This window comes from Pimephales promelas, chromosome 19, assembly GCF_988280905.1.
Source record: "Pimephales promelas chromosome 19, fPimPro1.hap1.1, whole genome shotgun sequence".
Classification (NCBI taxonomy): Eukaryota; Metazoa; Chordata; class Actinopteri; order Cypriniformes; family Leuciscidae; genus Pimephales; species Pimephales promelas.
In genome coordinates this window covers 3,814,635-3,834,750 of record NC_142787.1, presented here as the reverse complement: position 1 = coordinate 3,834,750, position 20,116 = coordinate 3,814,635, and the positions used below count along the sequence as shown (strand labels likewise).

Sequence of the window (20,116 nt, the reverse complement as noted above, 5' to 3'; positions counted from 1 at the left end):
GGTGTAGTGCAGATCTGTGACAGTTATGATTGCAGAGATCTGAATACCTTGGCTATCCTGAGACGACCACGGAGGTCGTCCATGAACTTTCTGCTTGTCCTGAACATAGACTGTAAAAAAAGACGGACGACGCACCTTTCCTCTCTTTAATTGTAGTAAGTGAAGCCGCCAGTGACCCAATATGGCGTTGACATCTTGAGGTTCGAGTCTGCGCAGTAGTGAGCATGGTGGTGTCATGGTCACTGCCGCAGAATTGCTTAGTACAGTTTACTGCGGAACAACTCATTATAGGTGTGAAATAAACAGTTATAGAAATCCCCCCCCCCCCCCAAAAAAAAATGCCTCTCTGACTACATTACTCAGAGAAGCTGTCAATCATGGCATCACATTACCCGTTGTTATAGCATCAAATAACTAACTAAAACCAAATTTATTTAAAGAACGAACTCTTGAACATATCACTGCCTAAAATGACAAAAAAAATACTTTAAGGGTAATTTGAATGTTTATTTTTTCTCACGTCCATTACGTTACATGGAGGGGGCGGGGTTTATGACCTATAATGGGACCAGCCACCAGGGGGGTGATCGAGACGCTTTGGCTTGACTTTTCAGGACTCGTGTGGCACACTTTGCCCCGACATGACCACGGCAGTCACGAACTCTCAGTTTGTCCTGCTATGGCCACAGAGGTTAATCTGAACTCTCTGCCTGTTTTGACACAGCCCTAGAGGCCAACCATAACCTCTCTATGCACTTTGTTCCAGTTCCACCTGATTAGCCATTGTGGTTTTCTGCTCTGCCATGGTGGCGTCCAGGTCCAAACGTAAACCTTCTCTTGAATCCGACATGGAAGTGACTTAAACTGCAATTCATCGACTGGCCGCTATAGAGACAGGCTCCAAAAGAGAGTCAATCCCATAGAAGCACATGGTAAAATGCCCAACTTTACAGCAGAAACAAATATGTTTACGGCCTGGTGAAAAAAATAGCTAATTTTGCCCTTCATGACGACAATGAGGGAAGTGAATTCTTTTTTAAACGCATCCATTTAAATCATATATGCTGATTTCACGCAGCCGCGATTTTGAAATCGCTCCGGTGGGAAGAAAACCGGAAGTGTCGCTTTTAATCATAGGAGAGGCACGAATTTGATGGCGTATTGTTGTATTCAATGTAGAAATTAGTTATTCTAAAAATGTAAATTTCTTTCATACTTTAGAGTAGACCATATACAGTTAAATTCATTTTTTTATATATATATATATTCAGAACGTAAAAAAAGAAGCAGGAACAAACTATATACATATCCTATATTGTTTTTTTTTTTTTAATTTTTCAATTTCAATTTCAATTTATCTATAAAGCACAAATAAACACAACTTCCGTTGACCAAAGTGCTGTACACAGGGAAAAGTAAAATAAAAATGAAAACCACAGGGCAATTGCTTCAACATTTAATAAAATATAAAATAAAATCGAAATAAAAACAAAATAGAATATAAAATAAAATAGAATAAAAACGTCTTTAATCTCACTTTAAAGATGCGTAGGGTTGGTGCTGTTCCAGAGTCTAGGAGCGGCACTAGAGAAAGCCCTGTCCCCTCTAGTCTTAAGTTTTGTTCTCGGAGCCACCCGCAGACCTAAGACTCTTAGGTCTGCGGGTGGCTCCGAGACTAAGAGCTCTAGGTGGTTGATGAACAGTCAATAGGTCTGTGAGGTATGATGGAGCCATGCCGTTTAACGACTTTTATACTAATAATAAAACTTTAAAAGTAATTCTATGGTGCACTGGTAACCAGTGCAGAGACTTGAGGACAGGAGTTATGTGTTCTCGTTTTCGAGTTCCCGTCAGAACTCTTGCAGCGGCATTCTGGACTATTTGGAGGCGGTTAATGGATGACTCGAGTCTGATCCCCATATAAATTGAATTATAATAGTCCAGCCTGGTAGAGATAAAAGCATGTATAACTTTGTCTAAATTCCAGACTGAGAGTATAGACTATTTTTGCCAGGGTACGAAGCTGGTAAAAGCTTGATTTCACCACTTGATTGACCTGTATTGGATATAAATATCCAACAGTGTAAATCACGGCCGCAGCTTCAGGTTGTCTATCTGTACTTCCGGGGTTCTTCCCTCACTCTTGATTTCAAAATGGCAGCTGCGTGAAATCAGCGTATTAAGCCTTAAATTTCTGCCTATTTAAGGGCGTGGCCACTTGAGTGACAGGTGGATGATGTCACGAATAGTCGTTTGTCCAAGATGGCGACGGCTTGCTACGCTCACCTTGGGCTTAAATAATGCTCTACTGAAACTTACGGGTGACGTCACGGACACTACGTCCATATTTTATTTTTACAGTTTTGGGAAATACAGTCAATGAAACCGACTGAATGTCCTTAGCTACGCCTTGGCAACACCAGCTGGAGTGCCCATGATCTCCAACAGAGGGCACCCCTTCCACCTGCTTTATCTCACCGTGAACTACATTTCCCTTAACTCATTGCCTGTACTAATCTTATTCTGATTAATCTATTATTAATCTAATATTAATTTATAGCCCTGTGTATTAACTCTGACTTTGCGAAATCTTGTATGTTGTTGTTACACTGCATTTCGGAGCATTATCCTGGTTTCTTGTGTCTTGGTTTTCTGGATTACCCCATTGCCTTTTATGTATTCTGGATTGTCCCAATAAATCTGCATTTGGATCTTCAACCCAATTCTCTGAGCAGTTCATAACAAGTCATCACGGTGTTTGCAAAGCTAATGGCATATATATGAAGAGTTCAGATGCAAAAGCCTCTAAGTGCCATTTGAAATTTTCTTCTAGAATGATAATTTTTATCAAGCTTGTATATTTAAGTTCAGTGATTTCACTTAAATAGCAATGATAATTACCTATTAATTGTTATTTTAGTGAAATTACTGAACTTAAATATACAAGTTTGATAAAAATCATCATTAAAGAAGAAAATTTCAAATGGCATTTAGAGGTTTTTGCATCTGAACTCTTCATATATTTTTAATGCATTAAATAGGCTTTGCCTCCCTACATCTGTTTCCTATACTATTATCTTGTAAAAAAAAAAAAAAAAACTATTGCTGTCAATTGATTAAAAAATGAACTAGATTAATCATTTTTTTCTGTGATTAATTTACGATTAATCACATTTATTTTTTTTAAATATATTTTATAATGTAATAATGTAGAAACAACACAAATATATTTTAGATACTTATTTAATGGCATTTTTTTATGAATGAAGGTCAGTATCACTGATACTAATACAGATACTTATGTCTTGATGAACATTTTTTTCCCTTGCAATTTTACTAAAGCCCTTTAACATGGAGTGTAATTGAAAGCTATCATTTTTTTTAACCTGTTAAGTGTCACCCATTTTTGAATATACTGTACATGCACATTTCGAACATAAATGGTTGTAATTCAAGAATCCTTTGGAATATTGACATAAGATTGGTCTCGTTTTAAAGAAGATATTTGGCAGATTTTTGTAGAAGTGAAATAAATTAAGAAAGTGAAACAGAAAAAAAGTTATAGAAGTTTGATTTTATGGAAAATGTACAATGTAAAAATTTTAAATATTATTTTTTAATTATAAAATAGTTATATTTTTAAAACTGTAAAAAAAAAAAATCAAAGCCAAAAATCTGAACAAATTGTGTTTCAAATTTTAGGTTGATATCTCCAAAAATGAGCTTGAGAGTGTGTTTCTCTGCAGTACCGAACGCTTCCACTAGGGCATAAACAGACTCCATTACTGCCCATATAAGGGCGCCTCCACTTCCATATGTGTTTTGAGTGACCTGAACCATTATTTCCACAATTTTCATTCAATTTATGAAGTAGACATCCTATTCAGACGTAAAATGAGAAGTCTGGCAGATATTGATATGAATCAACTTCAAATCAACCTCAAAGAAACACATAAAAAGAACAAGTAGCTACTTTATGCGCATTATCGTTATGTTATACATCACAAATGGTGAATCTATAATTTTTTTTCTTTTTAAATACATGCGTTGTGCCTTCCTATGTCTATTTCCCATATATTTTATCTGTTGTATCAAAAAAACAAAAAAATCTTGATTTTTCAAAAAGTGTTTTTCTGCTTTTTGTTGCAGCTGGATATAAATAATGTCGACACAAAATGACACTTTGTTGGTTTCAACCACAAGATCTCTCATTTGTACAACTGGACCGTCTCTGCTTAATGGAGTGCAGCAGGGAAACATCAAAACTAGTTTCAGCACGCCAGGTCCATCACCAGTATTTTTATTGGAAATATACAGTATATTTTTGTAGTAATGGGGACAATCTTAGCAGAATCAAGAATCTGATTCAAGACAAGAGTCTGTGAAAGCTCATTGTTTGGTTAATAGTTGAGTTGTCGGAAGCTTAGTGACGTTGAATGTCTTGATTCAGGTTTTGAAGGTCTTGGTCTTGTCTCAGTCTCGTCTCTGTCTCAGACTAAAAGAGGACACAGTATTTTATTTTATGACACTTGAAAAAAAAAAAATTTCTTTGGAGTTTTTGTGAAGGGAGTGTGATGCAACATCGGCCTGCTTTATAGTCTGCTTTTTAGTCTCGGCCAATTGTCAAAGCTCTTGTCTCCTTTATTATTCTTTTTGTTGATATTATGTGATGTACGTATGCTTTCTCTTTTGTATGTTCCTGTTCTCAACTTGAATAAAAATTTTAAAAAATAATAGTCAAAGCTCAGTATGTTTGAGGTTTTGCTTACTAGTCGAGTTCATAGCCGTGGAGATTGTCTTGGACAGGGGGTGCAGTAACTTAGGACATCAACATGATCTTAGAAAATAACATGCAATGTGTCACAGCCAACAATGTTACATAGGATTTAGAACATAGGGTTTATTACAAGGAAGCAAGCATATATAGCTACTTTCTCTTTGCTGCATTTCACCTACCTGGAGAGGTGAAATGCAGAAAAGAGAAATATATACATAAATATTATTACATAAATGCATATGACATTACTATCATGAATAAACAATACATCCCCCTTTTATTGTGGACGTTTTTTCCTCATGAAATCACTTTTTTGAATCAATCTTTGTCACGTTAACTGACGTCACTGATTAATGATACATTGCATTATTTTAGGCTAAATAAATTAGCTTAACATTACTTCCAATCACCCATTGACAATTACCAGCAAAAAAAACTATCAAAAACTATTATCTAGCCTACACAAAGATAAAACCCCAAACTTATACAAAACAGCTTCAGAGTAACTTACCTTAACTTAGCCTCTTCTGAAAACAGTTGAGATGCTAACTGACTTTTTCGAAGACCCAAAATCATTTCTATAAAGTAAATATTCAACAGAAGCGTATCAATTACACGCAATAAAGGTGTCAGGAACATTTTTATGTATTATTTGTGTGATTTTGTTAACTTAACTTACCTGAACGCAGCGACAACAGCGAGAGACGCTAGTTGGTGTTTGTCAGTTGACGACGGCACGACGCTTCCTGTTTCCAACTGCTCGCGCGCTCCTGTGATTTGAATGTTTACGCGCACGCGCATCAAAGGCACGCACGCAGCATTAAGAAAAACATCTTATAATAATTTATAATGTCATTAATATTAAATCATGAAGTTAAAACTCATTGTCTAGTTTTATGATATTTGTATACCATATTTGCTTTTGATTTTATTTTTATTGTAGGCGGGCTTATTTATATATAAATTTTTAAAAAAATAACTAAAAGAACTGCTTCCAAATTGAACAAAAAAAGCTTTCACAAACTTATAAAAACGAATTAACAAAATATGTTTATATCATATTTGTAAATAAAACAAATATTACAAATCAATCATTTCCAGCAACTGTCATAGACGTCCAAATGCCGTCCAAAAAAAGTTACCCAGTTCAAGGTCAAATGTTGGACGTCAAGATGACGTCCAAGTTTGGACGTCCAAATAACAGACCTAGGTTGGACGTCGAATAGACGTCCACAATTGGTCATGGACCGACGGACCCAATATAGACATGATCTGCACGTCTATCCGACGTCCAATGTTTAGTGGGTCTTCTTCTGCCTATTACATTTAACCCGGCTTTACTGCCATCTAGTGGCCTTTAGTGTGAACGATTAGGACCGTCTTTAAAAACACTGTCAGATATTGTGTAAATACATAGCCGACATATTTTATTTTATTTATTTTTTATTCTGATGTCTGTCTCTATTGTCCTGTGCATTGGGTTTCCAGCACCATGTCCAATCTTATTCATTTACACCCCTTATGTAATAGTAATACCAATTTTTTCATTTTAACCAACAATAATTGTTTGTTAACTTTTTATCACATTAATATCGCAATAATATCGTATTGTGAGTTCAGTATCGTGATTGTGTTGATCGTGATACCCATAGACAAAGACTGTTACACCCACCCCATTAAACAAATGTTATAGGCTATTTTACAAATAAAATTAGATTAATCATAAGGAAAAGGCATAGCGTGGAGGAAAATAAATTAAAAATAGCAACAACAGTGGGATAATGCAGTAAACGTTAATAGTCAATACATAACAGAAAGATATATGAAACAGAGAAAGTGAGAAAGCGGGAAAGGAATGTGAAATATGAGACAGTTGAACATATTCTTACACTAGGATGAGAAATTCACTGAAATTATGACTCAATTAGGACAAATAGTTATGTTAACATGTAAAAAGTATGCTGTTTGTGTACTGAATATTCTCGAAGAGACTGGACAAGCGAATGTAGCGAAGTTAAGTATATGACAGCAGGGGGCAGTAATGCCACCATCCTGATGCCAACCTCCGCCAAACCCCAGCGAAGAAGAAGTAGAAGAGGGAGTGGAAGCTTCTAGAGCCTCGTTAGCTTCTCTCTTCCTTTATCCCCGTGACTCTGTGTTCAGGTTTCCAGCAGAATGTCCGCGGTTAAAGCACTAAACCCGAAAGCAGAGGTGGCCCGGGCTCATGCGGCCCTGGCCGTGAACATCAGTGCGGCCCGGGGACTTCAGGACGTGCTGAAGAGTAACCTGGGGCCGAAGGGAACGATGAAAATGTGAGTTATTATCAGTCGTGTGGCGCACCGCTTTGTTAGCACGTGTTTGTCACCCAATCATCCGCTAACCGGTTCAGTCCAACATGTGCTCCGGGATTTAACGCATTTTCCCCCGTCACTGTCCGCAGTGTGCTGCAGTGCTCCGAAAATCTGTTTGTTGAATGAAAGTGTGTGTTTTTGAGGCAAGCTTGGACACACTGGTTGTCAAGAAGTTAGCATCAGTGCTATCTTTAACTTACTCATCGTGACAGTAATCTTGCTCTCATATTTAGCACATCTAGTCTGGAGCTCGAACTTTGTGTGATATAAGTGATTTGGTTAATGCACGTTTGCAGTAAGTTACTTTTTAAGTTTTTAATTGAATGCAGCGGCCAGCCATTTTAATTCAAGAACGCATGCACCAAATAAACTAATAAAATGAATGGTTGTCTTGAAGAAATAAGTGTCCTGGTAATTAAAGTCAAGAAATCAAAATTAAAAATGCATTTTGACGACATTTTGCAGTATTTGGTATTACGTGTAGATTTTTTTATTATTGAGGGTGGGGCAACCTGTCAATCACTCTCATCATTTGACCGTAATGTCAAACAACAATGATTAAATTAATTTCTGATGGACAAAATTTAAAGGTTAGCCCCCCCCCCCCCCCCAAAAAAAAAAAACAAAACAAAACAAAACAAAAACAAAAAAAAAATAGTTTCAAACACAAGACATCCTTTTTGTTCATCCTCGTATCACAAAAATGACCTTTTTGAAGAAATCTGAGAGCCCTCTGTCCCTCCATTGACAGCTACGCAACTACCACTTTGACGCTTCAAAAAGTTAATGAATTAAAGAGATTGTAAAACTCAGAAGCTCAAACATGACGTGCAACCACCAATGATACGGTTTGAGCTTCAGCAAGAGGTTTGTTCTCGCAGGCAAGCAGGTTCAGTTGAGCTTCTGTTTGTTCGCTGATCAATGTTTATATCTGAATAAAAGACTAAATTAAATCTATTCATCATACAAAAGTGATCGTGTCTCTGCCAAAACAGAGACATTCATATGGATTAGTTTTGAATATGGATTAGCGTTAAAGTGGTTGTTGCGTAGTCTGTCAATGGAGGGACAGAAATCTCTTAATTTATCAAATATATGTATTTGTGTTCTGAAAATGAACAAGTCTCACAGGTTTGCAATGACATGAGGGGGAGTCATTAATGACAGAATTGGTGGGTGAACTAACCCTTTCACAAGTCTACTTTTTTCAGGGAAGGAAAGTGTTTCATTGCAACTTATAAGGTACTCAAAGTAACTTTTTTTTTTTGCTTTAGTTCAAAATCAATAATGTAAATGTCAACACTTCATCAATTCTTCTTTAAAAACTGTTTCAACTAAACCTCAAGGTTTTAATAAACACACAAACCAAACTCTTAATGATCTGAATGGGCTATATGCACGCATAAGTTATAAGTATATGCACGCATTTGACGCAAGGTTGCTCGTCTCCGGTTGGGGAGATTAAAGCGGAGGAAAACGGGATTATGGCAGAGTCTTAAAAATTTACTGTCCTCCCGTCTCTGAAGCGAAACTTTCATATGTTTGTCATTTTGTATCTAGTTATTTTTATTTAATATAATTTTAAAGAAACAAACACAATGAGGGGTGTCTGTTTTATCCGTTTTAGTGACTAACATTTCTTTACTATAACCATGGAGTATAAAATTCAATAAATTCTCTGTATTGCATTGGACTCTACGATCGGCGGAAGTTATCGAGCATCCTTAGACCTTTACCCAGGGTAGCCGCGGTTCATTAAAAAGTCTTAAATCAATTTTCCTAAAAATAAGGTATTAAAATGTATTAAATTGTCTTAAATTCAGATTGGATAGGTCTTAAATATGTTAGTCATGTCACCGCAAAGATGCAAGCAAAGGCAGCCGTTCTGCCAGCCAGGTCGAATATTTTCTACAAGGTAACGTAACCTGTGTGTGTGTGTGTGTGTGTGTGTGTGTGTGTGTGTGTGTGTGTGTGTGTGTGTGTGTGTGTGTGTTAGAGACACGCGGGAGCGATCGAACAGTGGAGTCATGAAAAACATCCGTCATTTTGTTCATAGAGGACGACTTCCAGTCTGCAAAGTGTTAACTTATATTTGTGTAGGCCTATATTTTCGCATTAAAACACAGTTTTAAAAGCAAAACCTATTTATCCAACCCCTGTCTGTGTGTTGTAACGTCTGTCTCAATAAACATGTCATCTTATACATGAATCCTCTATTCTATTAAACCAGTTGTGTTCGTTTCGCAGGCTCGTGTCCGGTGCAGGAGACATCAAGCTCACCAAAGATGGGAATGTTCTGCTGCATGAGATGGTAAGAGCTTTACTGCTAATATTTATATAATATGTGCCTTAAAGATTGTTGCACAGGTGCAAGTGGAAAAATTGTTTGGAAAAATGTCACGATCATGTGACCTACCAATGTCAGTTGCATCAATTCACTATCATTCATGAAATCCTCTCCCATGGCCACATGGGATAGTAAAGTGTCCATCGTATGCACACAATCTCACTGGAAGTATGAGGTCATCTGCTCTTAACTTTGAATAAACATGATGATTATAACATCCCTTCCTCGAAATGTATGTCTTTTCTGATCGGAAAGGTAATTTATTATACCATTTCTTAATTTAAATGACTATAGTGTTATTATAAGAGTAAATAAAGTGTGTGGTGGTGTCATCTGGCGCTAAATTGAAATGTTTAACCGTTTGTGATGCCATCTCGCCAGTTATTTGCGATGCATTTTGTGAACTTTCTCATAGCCCTCCGTTTGGAGTGTGCCTCTGATAAATCTCCGTTTCGAGGGCTATGTAGCCTTACCCCTTCGCCCTACCCCTCGATCTCAACAAGAATCGGGCTAAGGGGTGAATTGGGATTGAGCCACATACTATTTTTCGCTTACTATACAGTAGGGAAGTATGTGATTTCAGATGTGCCCTGAACCAGGCTGCATGAATGATGAGCAAGCGATCTTATTGGCTGTTTTTGTTCTGTGAAGGATCATTAATTCCCTGTTGTTCAAGCCACTATCTGAAACCCATATGTTCTTGATTTCCTTTCCAGCAAATCCAGCATCCCACTGCTTCATTGATTGCCAAGGTGGCCACGGCACAGGATGACATCACGGGAGATGGCACAACGTCTAACGTGCTCATTATCGGAGAGCTCCTCAAGCAGGCGGACCTCTACGTTTCTGAGGTGCTTCTCATATTTCAAGATTTGTCTTTGTCACGAGTCCTGTTCCCCATTTAAACCAGTCTTGCTCTTGTCTGAAGGGTCTCCACCCCAGGGTAATCGCAGAGGGATTCGAGGCTGCGAAGGAAAAAGCCCTTGAGGTGCTGGAAGAGGTAAAGGTCGTGAAGGAGATGGACCGAGAGACTCTCATCCACGTAGCCAGGACCTCACTCAGAACCAAGGTCCACGTGGAGTTGGCCGATTTACTTACAGAGGTGAGAAACATTGCGTGTATATCTAATGTTTTAAACCAGTTATGATAGAACAGAAAATCAATTTAACATGGGGTGAAAAAAAAAGGATTTATTGCTCGTCACTGGATCACAAGTTATGCCCATGGCATTGTCTTCAAAGGGGTCAGGAAATGAAGAAATCTTGGTATTTACACATTAGTAGGGCTGAAACGATTCCTCGAGTTACTCGATTACAAAAATTCCTCGAGGCAAAAAATCTACCTCGAAGCCTCGTTAAATTCCTATGACGCGCACACAGGGATCTGATTGTTTCACATGGACCGTTGTTCAGGAAGCACACCATAGCGCGTGATGGGATACATTTGACTTCATGTAACCACATAAATGGCAGAGAATGTCTAAAGTTTGGGATCATTATATGTTTATAAAGGAGGAGAACAAGGTAGTATGCCACTATCAGCAGGAACAAAAGCTGCTCTCCGTATGTTTTTCCATCATCTCTGCTCGCTGAATTACATAAATAGCGTGAGCTTATTTCATCCACTTGATCCAAAGATCTGAAAAAGCCTAATTTACTTACAAATTGCCATTTCCATGTGTCACACTTTAACAAAACGACTACAGTTTTAATCAGGTCATCTTCATATTTGGTCAGTGTAATCTAAAGGCCTTTGCAATGCTACATTGTAAAGCTTTTGCGTTTTCTTTGAAGGGCGTGTTCGTGGCGGCCTGACAACGTTTGATGTTTCACCAACAACAGGAAGTTGTAACTTAGACGTTTATTGTCCAATCTGCCCCAATCTTCACATGTTTGGAGTCCTGGCCTTAAGACGTCTACATACCAATACTCCAATATAGTTGTACCTAGGGTTGGGTATCGTTTGAATTTGAACGATTCTGATTCCGATTCCTTGTTTCGATTCCGGTTCCTAACGATTCTCGATTCCAATTCTTTTAAGAGGCAGGGTCAAAAAAGTTTAGCTAACCTTGCTAACCAACGGTCTTTCTGAAGGAAATAATCCTTTCTGAAGGAAATACTCCTTCTGTCACAAATACTCCTTTTGTCACAAATTTTGCATTTTGCCGAGATTTCGTTATTTTTAGAAAAGTGAAGCCACACTTTGGACCGCTGACGTAAGCTACTCATGTTCGACTCGCGCGGTTATGCCAACACTTCCGGTAGACGCTTCTTCGTTGGTGTTGTTCAGCGGTTTCTTCTTCCGCTCGGCGGACTGTGAATATCGAAACTAGGAATCGAAATTTTAACTTTTGAACGATTCCGGGAAAAACGAAAAGTTAGTCTCGGTTCCAATCGATACTCGATTCTCGATACCCAACCCTAGTTGTACCGCAACCTACTGGAAAGAGATTGACATGTTATAGACTGTATTGTACATCATATTAAAATGTCATCAAGTGCTAAACATGGTAGCAACATGTTTGAAACATATTAAACCATGTTAGAATATGCTGCCATACAGTTCGTCACTCGTTGCACTGGGCATTTATTCGCATTTCTGAAAGATCAGCGTCTGAAACAGAGTATGGAAAATGATTTCCACAAATTTGATTGGTGCGAAAACATTATTAACCTGGAGAAACAAAGATCTGAAAATGCATTTCATGACCCCTTTTATGTGATAAAAATGAATTATGGACATCTTTCCCCTGTACATTTACTTGTGCTTTTGCTTCAGGCCGTGGTGGACGCTGTGCTGGCCCTCAGGAAACCCAACGAGCCCATCGACCTCTACATGGTGGAGATCATGGAGATGAGACACAAAACCGACAGCGATACACAGTAAGACTCAGAGAATGGATTCCTTTCTTGTGTGGATTGTAGAGTTAAAGTCTTCGTTTGCGACCGCTAACGTTTGGTCGTGACGTATGACCACTCAAACTATCGCACGACATCAACGTCATCGTTCTCAGCCACTCCCTCTATTCGCTGATTGGAAAAAAATGATCGTAGAAACCAAAGAATACCGCTCAATCCCAGATGTGGTACTGAAGGAAAATGAAAATTGAGCCAATGTGCGTATGGGGGCGGAGCCATGCTAGTACAGCACTTGCACTTACAACTGTTTGGGTTTTTCTTCTCAGGCTGATCAGAGGATTGGTGTTGGACCATGGATCTCGGCATCCTGACATGAAGAAGAGGGTGGAGGACGCTTTTATTCTCACGTGCAACGTTTCTTTGGAATATGAGAAAACGTAGGCTTTATAAATGCTCATATTTAATTATTATAGTAGGTTACTGAGTGTTGCTAATCATCGATGGATTATAAGAGATCTGTAATGAAATAACTGCCTGTTTTCACAGAGAAGTGAACTCTGGGTTCTTCTACAAGAGTGCAGATGAGCGAGACAAGCTGGTCAAGGCTGAAAGGAAGTTCATTGAAGATCGTGTGATGAAAATCATTGATCTGAAGAATAAAGTGTGTGGAGACACTAAGAAAGGCTTTGTGGTCCTCAATCAGAAGGTAATGTCATTATTTTAGCTTGTGGGAGAAATGATTTTAAATCTATTTTTTTATTCCCTACTTAATTGTATTTTCTAGTCTAAGGCAAGCATCACTATTAGTATTGACCATACTTGAGGTTAATAGACAGACTCTTGAATGAAAGGCTGCTCTTTTCTACAGGTTAGGTTCAGCCTCATTATTTTACGAGTCATTATTGAAATTAAAATTGGCTTCAATAATTTGTGTTTGACAGTGGTTAAACCACTGGTTAAAAAACAAGCACTACTCACATTTTCACAAGTAAAAAAAATTTTTTTGTGTATTTAAAAGACACCCTCAAACAGAATTGCTAAAATTACACTTTACCTTCTACATGTTTTCATCGAACAAGTGGAGTGTCTGTTCTTTAACTTTTACAGCTTGCTAATCACTTGGTTTTAACAAATTTATTTTGTACAGGGTATTGATCCATTTTCTCTGGACGCTTTGGCTAAAGAGGGGATTGTGGCTCTGCGCCGAGCAAAGAGGAGGAACATGGAAAGGTATGAGAATAATGTTAAGACAATAATGAATAATGATAACCCTTTTATTTCTGATTCCATAGTTTCTTCTTTTCTGTTTAATTTATTTATACATGAGAAAATATTAGTTAACTATGCTATTTGAATATAAATAGAAAGCACTCACATTAGTATAATATTTTCAGGTTAAACAATAGGGGCTTTCACACCAGAGGATCCTTTTCATAGTTCCTACAACTAGTGGCGGAAGTTCACGCTTTTTGGTGTATTTGCGCCACAGGAACTGGAAATGATGTTAGTTCTAGGAACACCCTTTGGGGGAAAATAAATTCAGAGCAAGTTCTAAACCAGCACTATAGGAACTACCAGTGACGTACTCTCACCTAAAGGATTATTAGGAACACCTGTTCAATTTCTCATTAATACAAATATCTAATCAATCAATCACATGGCAGCTGCTTCAATGCATTTAGGGGTGTGGTCCTGGTCAAGGCAATCTCCTGAACTCCAAACTGAATGTCAGAATGGGAAAAAAAGATGATTTAAGCAATTCTGAGTGTGGCATGGTTGTCGGTGCCAGACGGGCCGGTCTGAGTATTTCACAATCTGCTCAGTTACTGGGATTTTCACACTCAACCATTTCTAGGGTTTACAAAGAATGGTGTGAAAAGGGAAAAACATCCAGTATGCGGCAGTCCTGTGGGCGAAAATGCCTTGTTGATGCTAGAGGTCAGAGGAGAATGGGCCGACTGATTCAAGCTGATAGAAGAGCAACTTTGACTGAAATAACCACTCGTTACAACCGAGGTATGCAGCAAAGCATTTGTGAAGCCACAACATGCACAACCTTGAGGCGGATGAGCTACAACAGCAGAAGACCCCACCGGGAACCACTCATCTCCACTACAAATAGGAAAAAAAAGAGGTGACAATTTGCAAGAGCTCACCAAAATTTGACAGTTGAAGACTGGAAAAATATTGCTTGGTCTGATGAGTCTCGAGACATTCTTTCTGTTGAGACATTCAGATGGTAGAGTCAGAATTTGGCGTAAACAGAATGAGAACATGGATCCATCATGCCTTGTTACCACTGTGCAGGCTGGTGGTGGTGGTGTAATGGTGTGGGGGATGTTTTCTTGGCACACTTTAGGCCCCTTAGTGCCAATTGGGCATCGTTTAAATGCCACAGCCTACCTGAGCATTGTTTCTGACCATGTCCATCCCTTTATGGCCACCATGTCCCCATCCTCTGATGGCTACTTCCAGCAGGATAATGCACCATGTCACAAAGCTCGAATCATTTCAAATTGGTTTCATGACCATGACAATGAGTTTACTGTACTAAAATGGCCCCCACAGTCACCAAATCTCAACCCAATAGAGCATCTTTGGGATGTGGTGGAACGGGAACTTCGTTCCCTGGATGTGCATCCCACAAATCTCCATCAACTGCAAGATGCTATCCTATCAATATGGGCCAAGATTTCTAAAGAACGCTTTCAGCACCTTGTTGGATCAATGCCGTGTAGAATTAAGGCAGTTCTGAAGGCGAAGGGGGGTCAACACAGTATTAGTATCGTGTTCCTAATAATCCTTTAGGTGAGTGTATGTGTATGCTGATTGGCTAAATGCACCAGCACTCGCCATTTAAAAAAGCAATACAATTTTAAACGTTTATGTCAAGTGTAACACTTTTATTTATTAAAACAATGTAAAAATTGTAAAGTTAGTTTACACATTTGTCAAAATTGAACAGCTAAATCCCTCTTACTATTCAAAACATGTTCTGTTCCCATAAGGCTGACTCTGGCATGCGGTGGCATAGCCATGAACTCGGTGGACGATCTCACGCCTGAGTGTTTGGGACACGCTGGGCTGGTGTACGAGCACACGCTGGTGAGTGAACTAAACTCTGAACGACCGTCTGAATGTCAGCTCACAGTCACTCACGTTTGGCTCTCTGTATCAGGGAGAGGAGAAGTACACGTTCATTGAGAAGTGTGGAAACCCTCGCTCCGTGACCCTGCTGGTGAAAGGGCCCAACAAGCACACGCTCACACAGATCAAAGATGCGGTCCGAGACGGGCTCCGGGCCGTCAAAAACGCCATTGAAGACGGTAGGGAGACAAACTTTCAAACGTTAAAGGAGAACATGATGGATAGTAGTGGAAAGTAGAGGAAATGTCCCATTTCATATTGTGTTCTCTTAAATCTGTTTGGTTGAACACTTATTCTAAATCACTTCCTGCGCAGACTAATTAATCATAAGAGAGACTAGTTTGAGCATACACTTGTTTGATTGCAACATAATCACATAAATGTAAAACAAGTCCATATGCCTTAAACACTTGCACTGACACTCCTTTAAAGAGGAATTTATTCACAATCACCTCACACATAAAACGGCTAATGCTAATGCTAGAGATCCTGAAAGAATCTGTGTGGACTATAGTGGTGTTTTCCTCATCTGGTGTGTGTTTGCAGGATGTGTTGTGGCCGGGGCCGGTGCGTTCGAGGTGGCCGTAGCGAACGCTTTGGTCAATCATAAGCCCAAAGTAAAGGGCCGTGCCCAGCTGGGGGTGCAGGCGTTTGCCGATGCCCTCCTAGTCATCCCCAAGGTACTGGACAAACCATAGAACAGTGTGTGTTGTGTAAACACTTGAATTAACAAGCTTTTTGTGTAAAGGAGCCTTTGACTGAAGCTTATCTCCTTTTATTTCAAAGGTTCTGGCTCAGAATTCAGGCTACGATCCTCAAGAGACTCTAGTGAAGCTCCAGAGTGAGTTCAAAGAGTCCGGACAACTGGTGGGAGTGGACCTGAACACAGGCATGTGTCTCTCTCTCTCTCTCTTTATAAAATACGTGTGTGTGTGCAGTCAGTGTTAAGATATTGTAGTACTGTACATCAGGCGTGTGCAGTGGACCCAATATCTGTCTGTTACAATCCCAAAATCGGATGAAAACGGGTCTAAAAACGCAGAGTAAAGCAAATCTGAACAAGAGTTAGACAGGAAACATAACGTGTATCGTATCATACAAGGTTTAAACATTTAAATAGACGTATCATATAGTAGAAAATGTTTATGATTCGATATCTTAGTTGATATTACTCTCGTCAAGCTCTTATTTTTGAGAAATGAGTCGGAAACGCAGCTATTGATTTGTGAACATTGCGCTCATTTCATTCAAACAGCTTACACTAAAATCATATCATCATAAATGTGTGTGAATGAGTTGAAACCGCTTCGTCACACTTTCCGCTGGCTAGGGTGGGCCCATAAACATAATTGGTATTGATGAATGCATGATTTTAACTGAAGTGTAATATTGTTAATAGTGCAGCCTGTGCTAAACACACACGCCAAAGTCAGGAAACACAAACATGTTTCGAGACTCGAAAAAGTGTCACCCGTTAGAAATTACCGTTTCTATTAAGATATTTATTTTAAGGAAAAGTGACTAGGAATGTGTAAGTTCAAAACGTGTCATGTTGTGACAATAAAGAGCGGTTTAAAACTACAATGGTTTGGTTTCTACAACTTTCAACCAGGAGAAAAATATGCCTTTAAACTTTGACTCTAAACAAAATGACCCTCATCTTGATTATCAAAATCGACTGATATAAAATGTTTATCATTTTTTTTGGCCCCGTCGCCCAGCCCAGCAGTCGAGAAGTGTCTGCCCAGCGTTTCTCCTGTTATCCAGCAGAGTTTATTCCTTTTGAAGATATTATCCATTCCTATCCAAATAATACATTCGGCTTTGGTGCACATTCCTATTTGTGTGTGTGTTAAATGTGAACTACTCTCCACCTGTGAGCTCATTTCAGCTGTTTGTGGTGTTTTGGTAAAGAACATCAGCATCCTTGTCTGGTTTAACATCAGTGGTGTGTGTGTGTTTGTAGGTGAACCCATGGTTGCAGGAGAGGCCGGTGTGTGGGATAACTACTGTGTGAAGAAGCAACTGCTCCACTCCTGGTGAGACCCGTTCCTCTCTCTCTGTTCTCTGTCAGCTCCTGTCTGCACTCTTTAACTTCTAGTCTTGCTAAAGATGTTTGTGAACCACGCTGGCAAGATGTGTTGGAATGCGCATGGGATAATTTCAGGCAAGGTTAAAAAACGTGATTAGTTAAAACGATCGTGATTAGAATAACACGCCCCTAAATATCCAAGTCTCCGCTTGGCTCATTCTACACCATGGACACACGGAAGACGGCAAAGAAGAGAAACTTTTCTGACGTGCAGACCAAATGACCAATCACAATGCATTATTTTACAGCATGTCTTTTGAAATTAATTAGCATTTAATTTCGAATCACGTCACATGTATAATAGTGATGATGATGATGTGAAGTAGCATTCATTCACAATAATAAGAAGAAGAATATTACAAATTGTCATGCAATTATTAAAGTCCCCGTGAACCGGAAGTTGCAAACGATTTTTCTCCAGTGCTGTGTCGTATTTCCAAGTGAAACGGAATATTGAACCGAGGGCAGGGTTTTACTCTAGCGCTCCTCCTCTCCATCTGTCGCTCATAGTAAACTAACGGTTTGAGGGGAGTGGTTAAGCGTTTCCCCACCCAAGCTGTGAAACCTACGTCATCAGAAAAAGAAACCGTCCCAGACCAGAAGTAACTTTTCAGATTTTGATTAAAGATTACCAAGGAAAAAAAAGTTTTTAATATATATTTACTTGCACGGATTAATTGTTCACCACAAGACTAGTAATATGCGCTAACAAAATAAATAGGTTTAATTTTGATTTCACAGGGACTTTAATATTATTATGATTTGTATTAACGACGCTTATTGTGATTTTAAAAGAAGGATGTTGTTATTATTATTCGTATTATTATTATTATCATTTAAAAGAAGAATGTATTTTTTATTATTTTGTCAGTCTGAATTATTTTTTGGTCATTGAAAGCCTTTCATTACCGAACCCAGTCCGTGCGCACCTGCCGGGGATAATCCTGAAACGCCAGGGTAAAGCACAGCTCGCAACTGAAGGAATACATATGCTTACAATTAAAATGCGTTGGTAAAGTCACACAAATGAAACATTGAAGTCCAGGTTGCACAAAAATAAACACTGACGTTTATAATTATGTTTTGTTTTTGTTTTTTGTTTTTTTACAGTGGTTCATAATATATCTTTTAGTTTGTTAGGAATTTTTCTGCGCATTTCCGCACTAACTCAAAACGTTTTCATGATAATCGAATGTAAAGAGTTTTATCTCTAAAAACTGTTTAGCGTATATACTTCACGTATACAGACAGGCGCCATCTTAAAAAATAGTCTCGATAAGTCGATCCCCGAACGCTGTTCATACAGTTCAGAAGTTCGTTGAACTTCATACAGTTCAGATCGCTCAGCACGACGTTCGTGGTTTGACTTATCAAGACTATTTTTTAAGATGGCGCCTGCCTGTAAACATGAAGTGAACTGTCTTTATAAAATATCTTCTTATTAAACGGTCTGTACACTTACAAAGTTTTCAATGCTTCGTTTTGCATGTGTGGAGCCTCATTATGTTACTGTGTTTGTGTGGGGCTATTTTGAGCCTTGTTAGTGGTATAAACTAGCGATTTCTTTTTATTTATTAAATGCCCCCATTACTAGCATATACGCTAAACAGTTTTTAGAGATAAAACTCTTTACATTCGATTATCATGAAAACAAAACTCAGAGAACGGTTGACTAGGTACCAATGTTTTATTAGACCAAAGGTTCATTGTTCACCAGAGTTCTCCTTTAAACTATCGACAAACAGTAGCTCGGCCATTTTGTTTTGTCTGATTCAAACAAATCTTAAATTTTGAAGATTTTTTTTTTTTTTTTAGTATAGAATGTGGAAATAACACTAAATCATTTGTGAAAATTTGTGACTCATTTTGCGCACACTGGTTGCATTTCATTATATAGCCATGTACTTCTCTCTTTAACCGTGGCTTGGAGGAGGCATCATGTATATGCTTTACCTGAGGTTAACGTGAGGTTACATAGAAAATAAACACTCTGGACAATTCTCTCTTTCTGCAAGAACATTAAAACGCAACTCTTAAATCTCATCTCGCGAGCTTCTGATGAGGCTGAAAAATCCACAAAAGTAGAATCAGCCCTCCGGTTCAGAGCGGTTATTTCCCAGTCTATCGCGTGATGGACAGCACTGATGTCTTCAGGAACATTTTTTCACCAGTCTCGTCTCTCTCTCTCTTTCTCTGCTGCACAGCACTGTCATTGCCAGTAACATCCTTCTGGTTGATGAGATCATGAGGGCTGGCATGTCTTCACTCAAAGGATAGTCCGTCATCAGGAACCCCGCCGCCATCCCGCCTGGACTCTAGACCGCAATCCTAGGCTGTTAACAACACATTTGTCTGCTCATTGTATGTGTCCGTTTCATGACCTTGGAAATGTTACTCCTTCCAGTCAGTTGGTTTATTTAAGAAATTGTTGCATAAGCACTGAATTGCAATACACACTTTCTTTTGTACCCATTAAATGTTTAGCTTTTTTTGTGGAATTCTTTTGCATGTGTGTTTAGCATGAGCTACTACTCAAATCAAGAA

The 20,116-nt window shown here is 38.7% G+C and overlaps 1 protein-coding gene and 1 long non-coding RNA gene across 2 annotated transcripts; one reads left to right on the top strand and one right to left on the bottom strand.

Moving 5' to 3' along the window:
* Window positions 1-4,284: 4,284 nt before the first annotated feature.
* LOC148970705 (uncharacterized) lies at window positions 4,285-4,881 on the bottom strand. The gene is made up of 2 exons (XR_016147680.1): window positions 4,770-4,881; window positions 4,285-4,495 (listed from the first exon to the last, which is right to left on the bottom strand). It is a non-coding gene; the product is annotated as an uncharacterized LOC148970705 (long non-coding RNA).
* A 1,986-nt stretch (window positions 4,882-6,867) lies between these two features.
* cct6a (chaperonin containing TCP1, subunit 6A (zeta 1)) lies at window positions 6,868-20,070 on the top strand. Its single transcript, XM_039688214.2, has 14 exons — window positions 6,868-7,089; window positions 9,376-9,439; window positions 10,192-10,326; window positions 10,404-10,577; window positions 12,254-12,357; window positions 12,660-12,770; window positions 12,880-13,039; window positions 13,481-13,563; window positions 15,342-15,438; window positions 15,512-15,659; window positions 16,027-16,160; window positions 16,267-16,369; window positions 17,447-17,519; window positions 19,777-20,070. Exons 1-14 carry the CDS (start codon window positions 6,953-6,955, stop codon window positions 19,847-19,849), a joined length of 1,596 nt encoding a protein of 531 aa, XP_039544148.1. The 5' UTR covers window positions 6,868-6,952; the 3' UTR covers window positions 19,850-20,070.
* The last annotated feature ends 46 nt before the right edge of the window (window positions 20,071-20,116 follow it).

Coding starts and splice junctions, on each gene's coding strand:
- cct6a (XM_039688214.2), top strand. CDS start 6,953: ATGTCCGCGGTTAAAGCACTAAACCCGAAAGCAGAGGTGGCCCGGGCT. Junction 13,040..13,480: donor TTGTGGTCCTCAATCAGAAG/GTAATGTCATTA, acceptor TATTTTGTACAG/GGTATTGATCCATTTTCTCT. Junction 16,161..16,266: donor CCCTCCTAGTCATCCCCAAG/GTACTGGACAAA, acceptor TTTATTTCAAAG/GTTCTGGCTCAGAATTCAGG.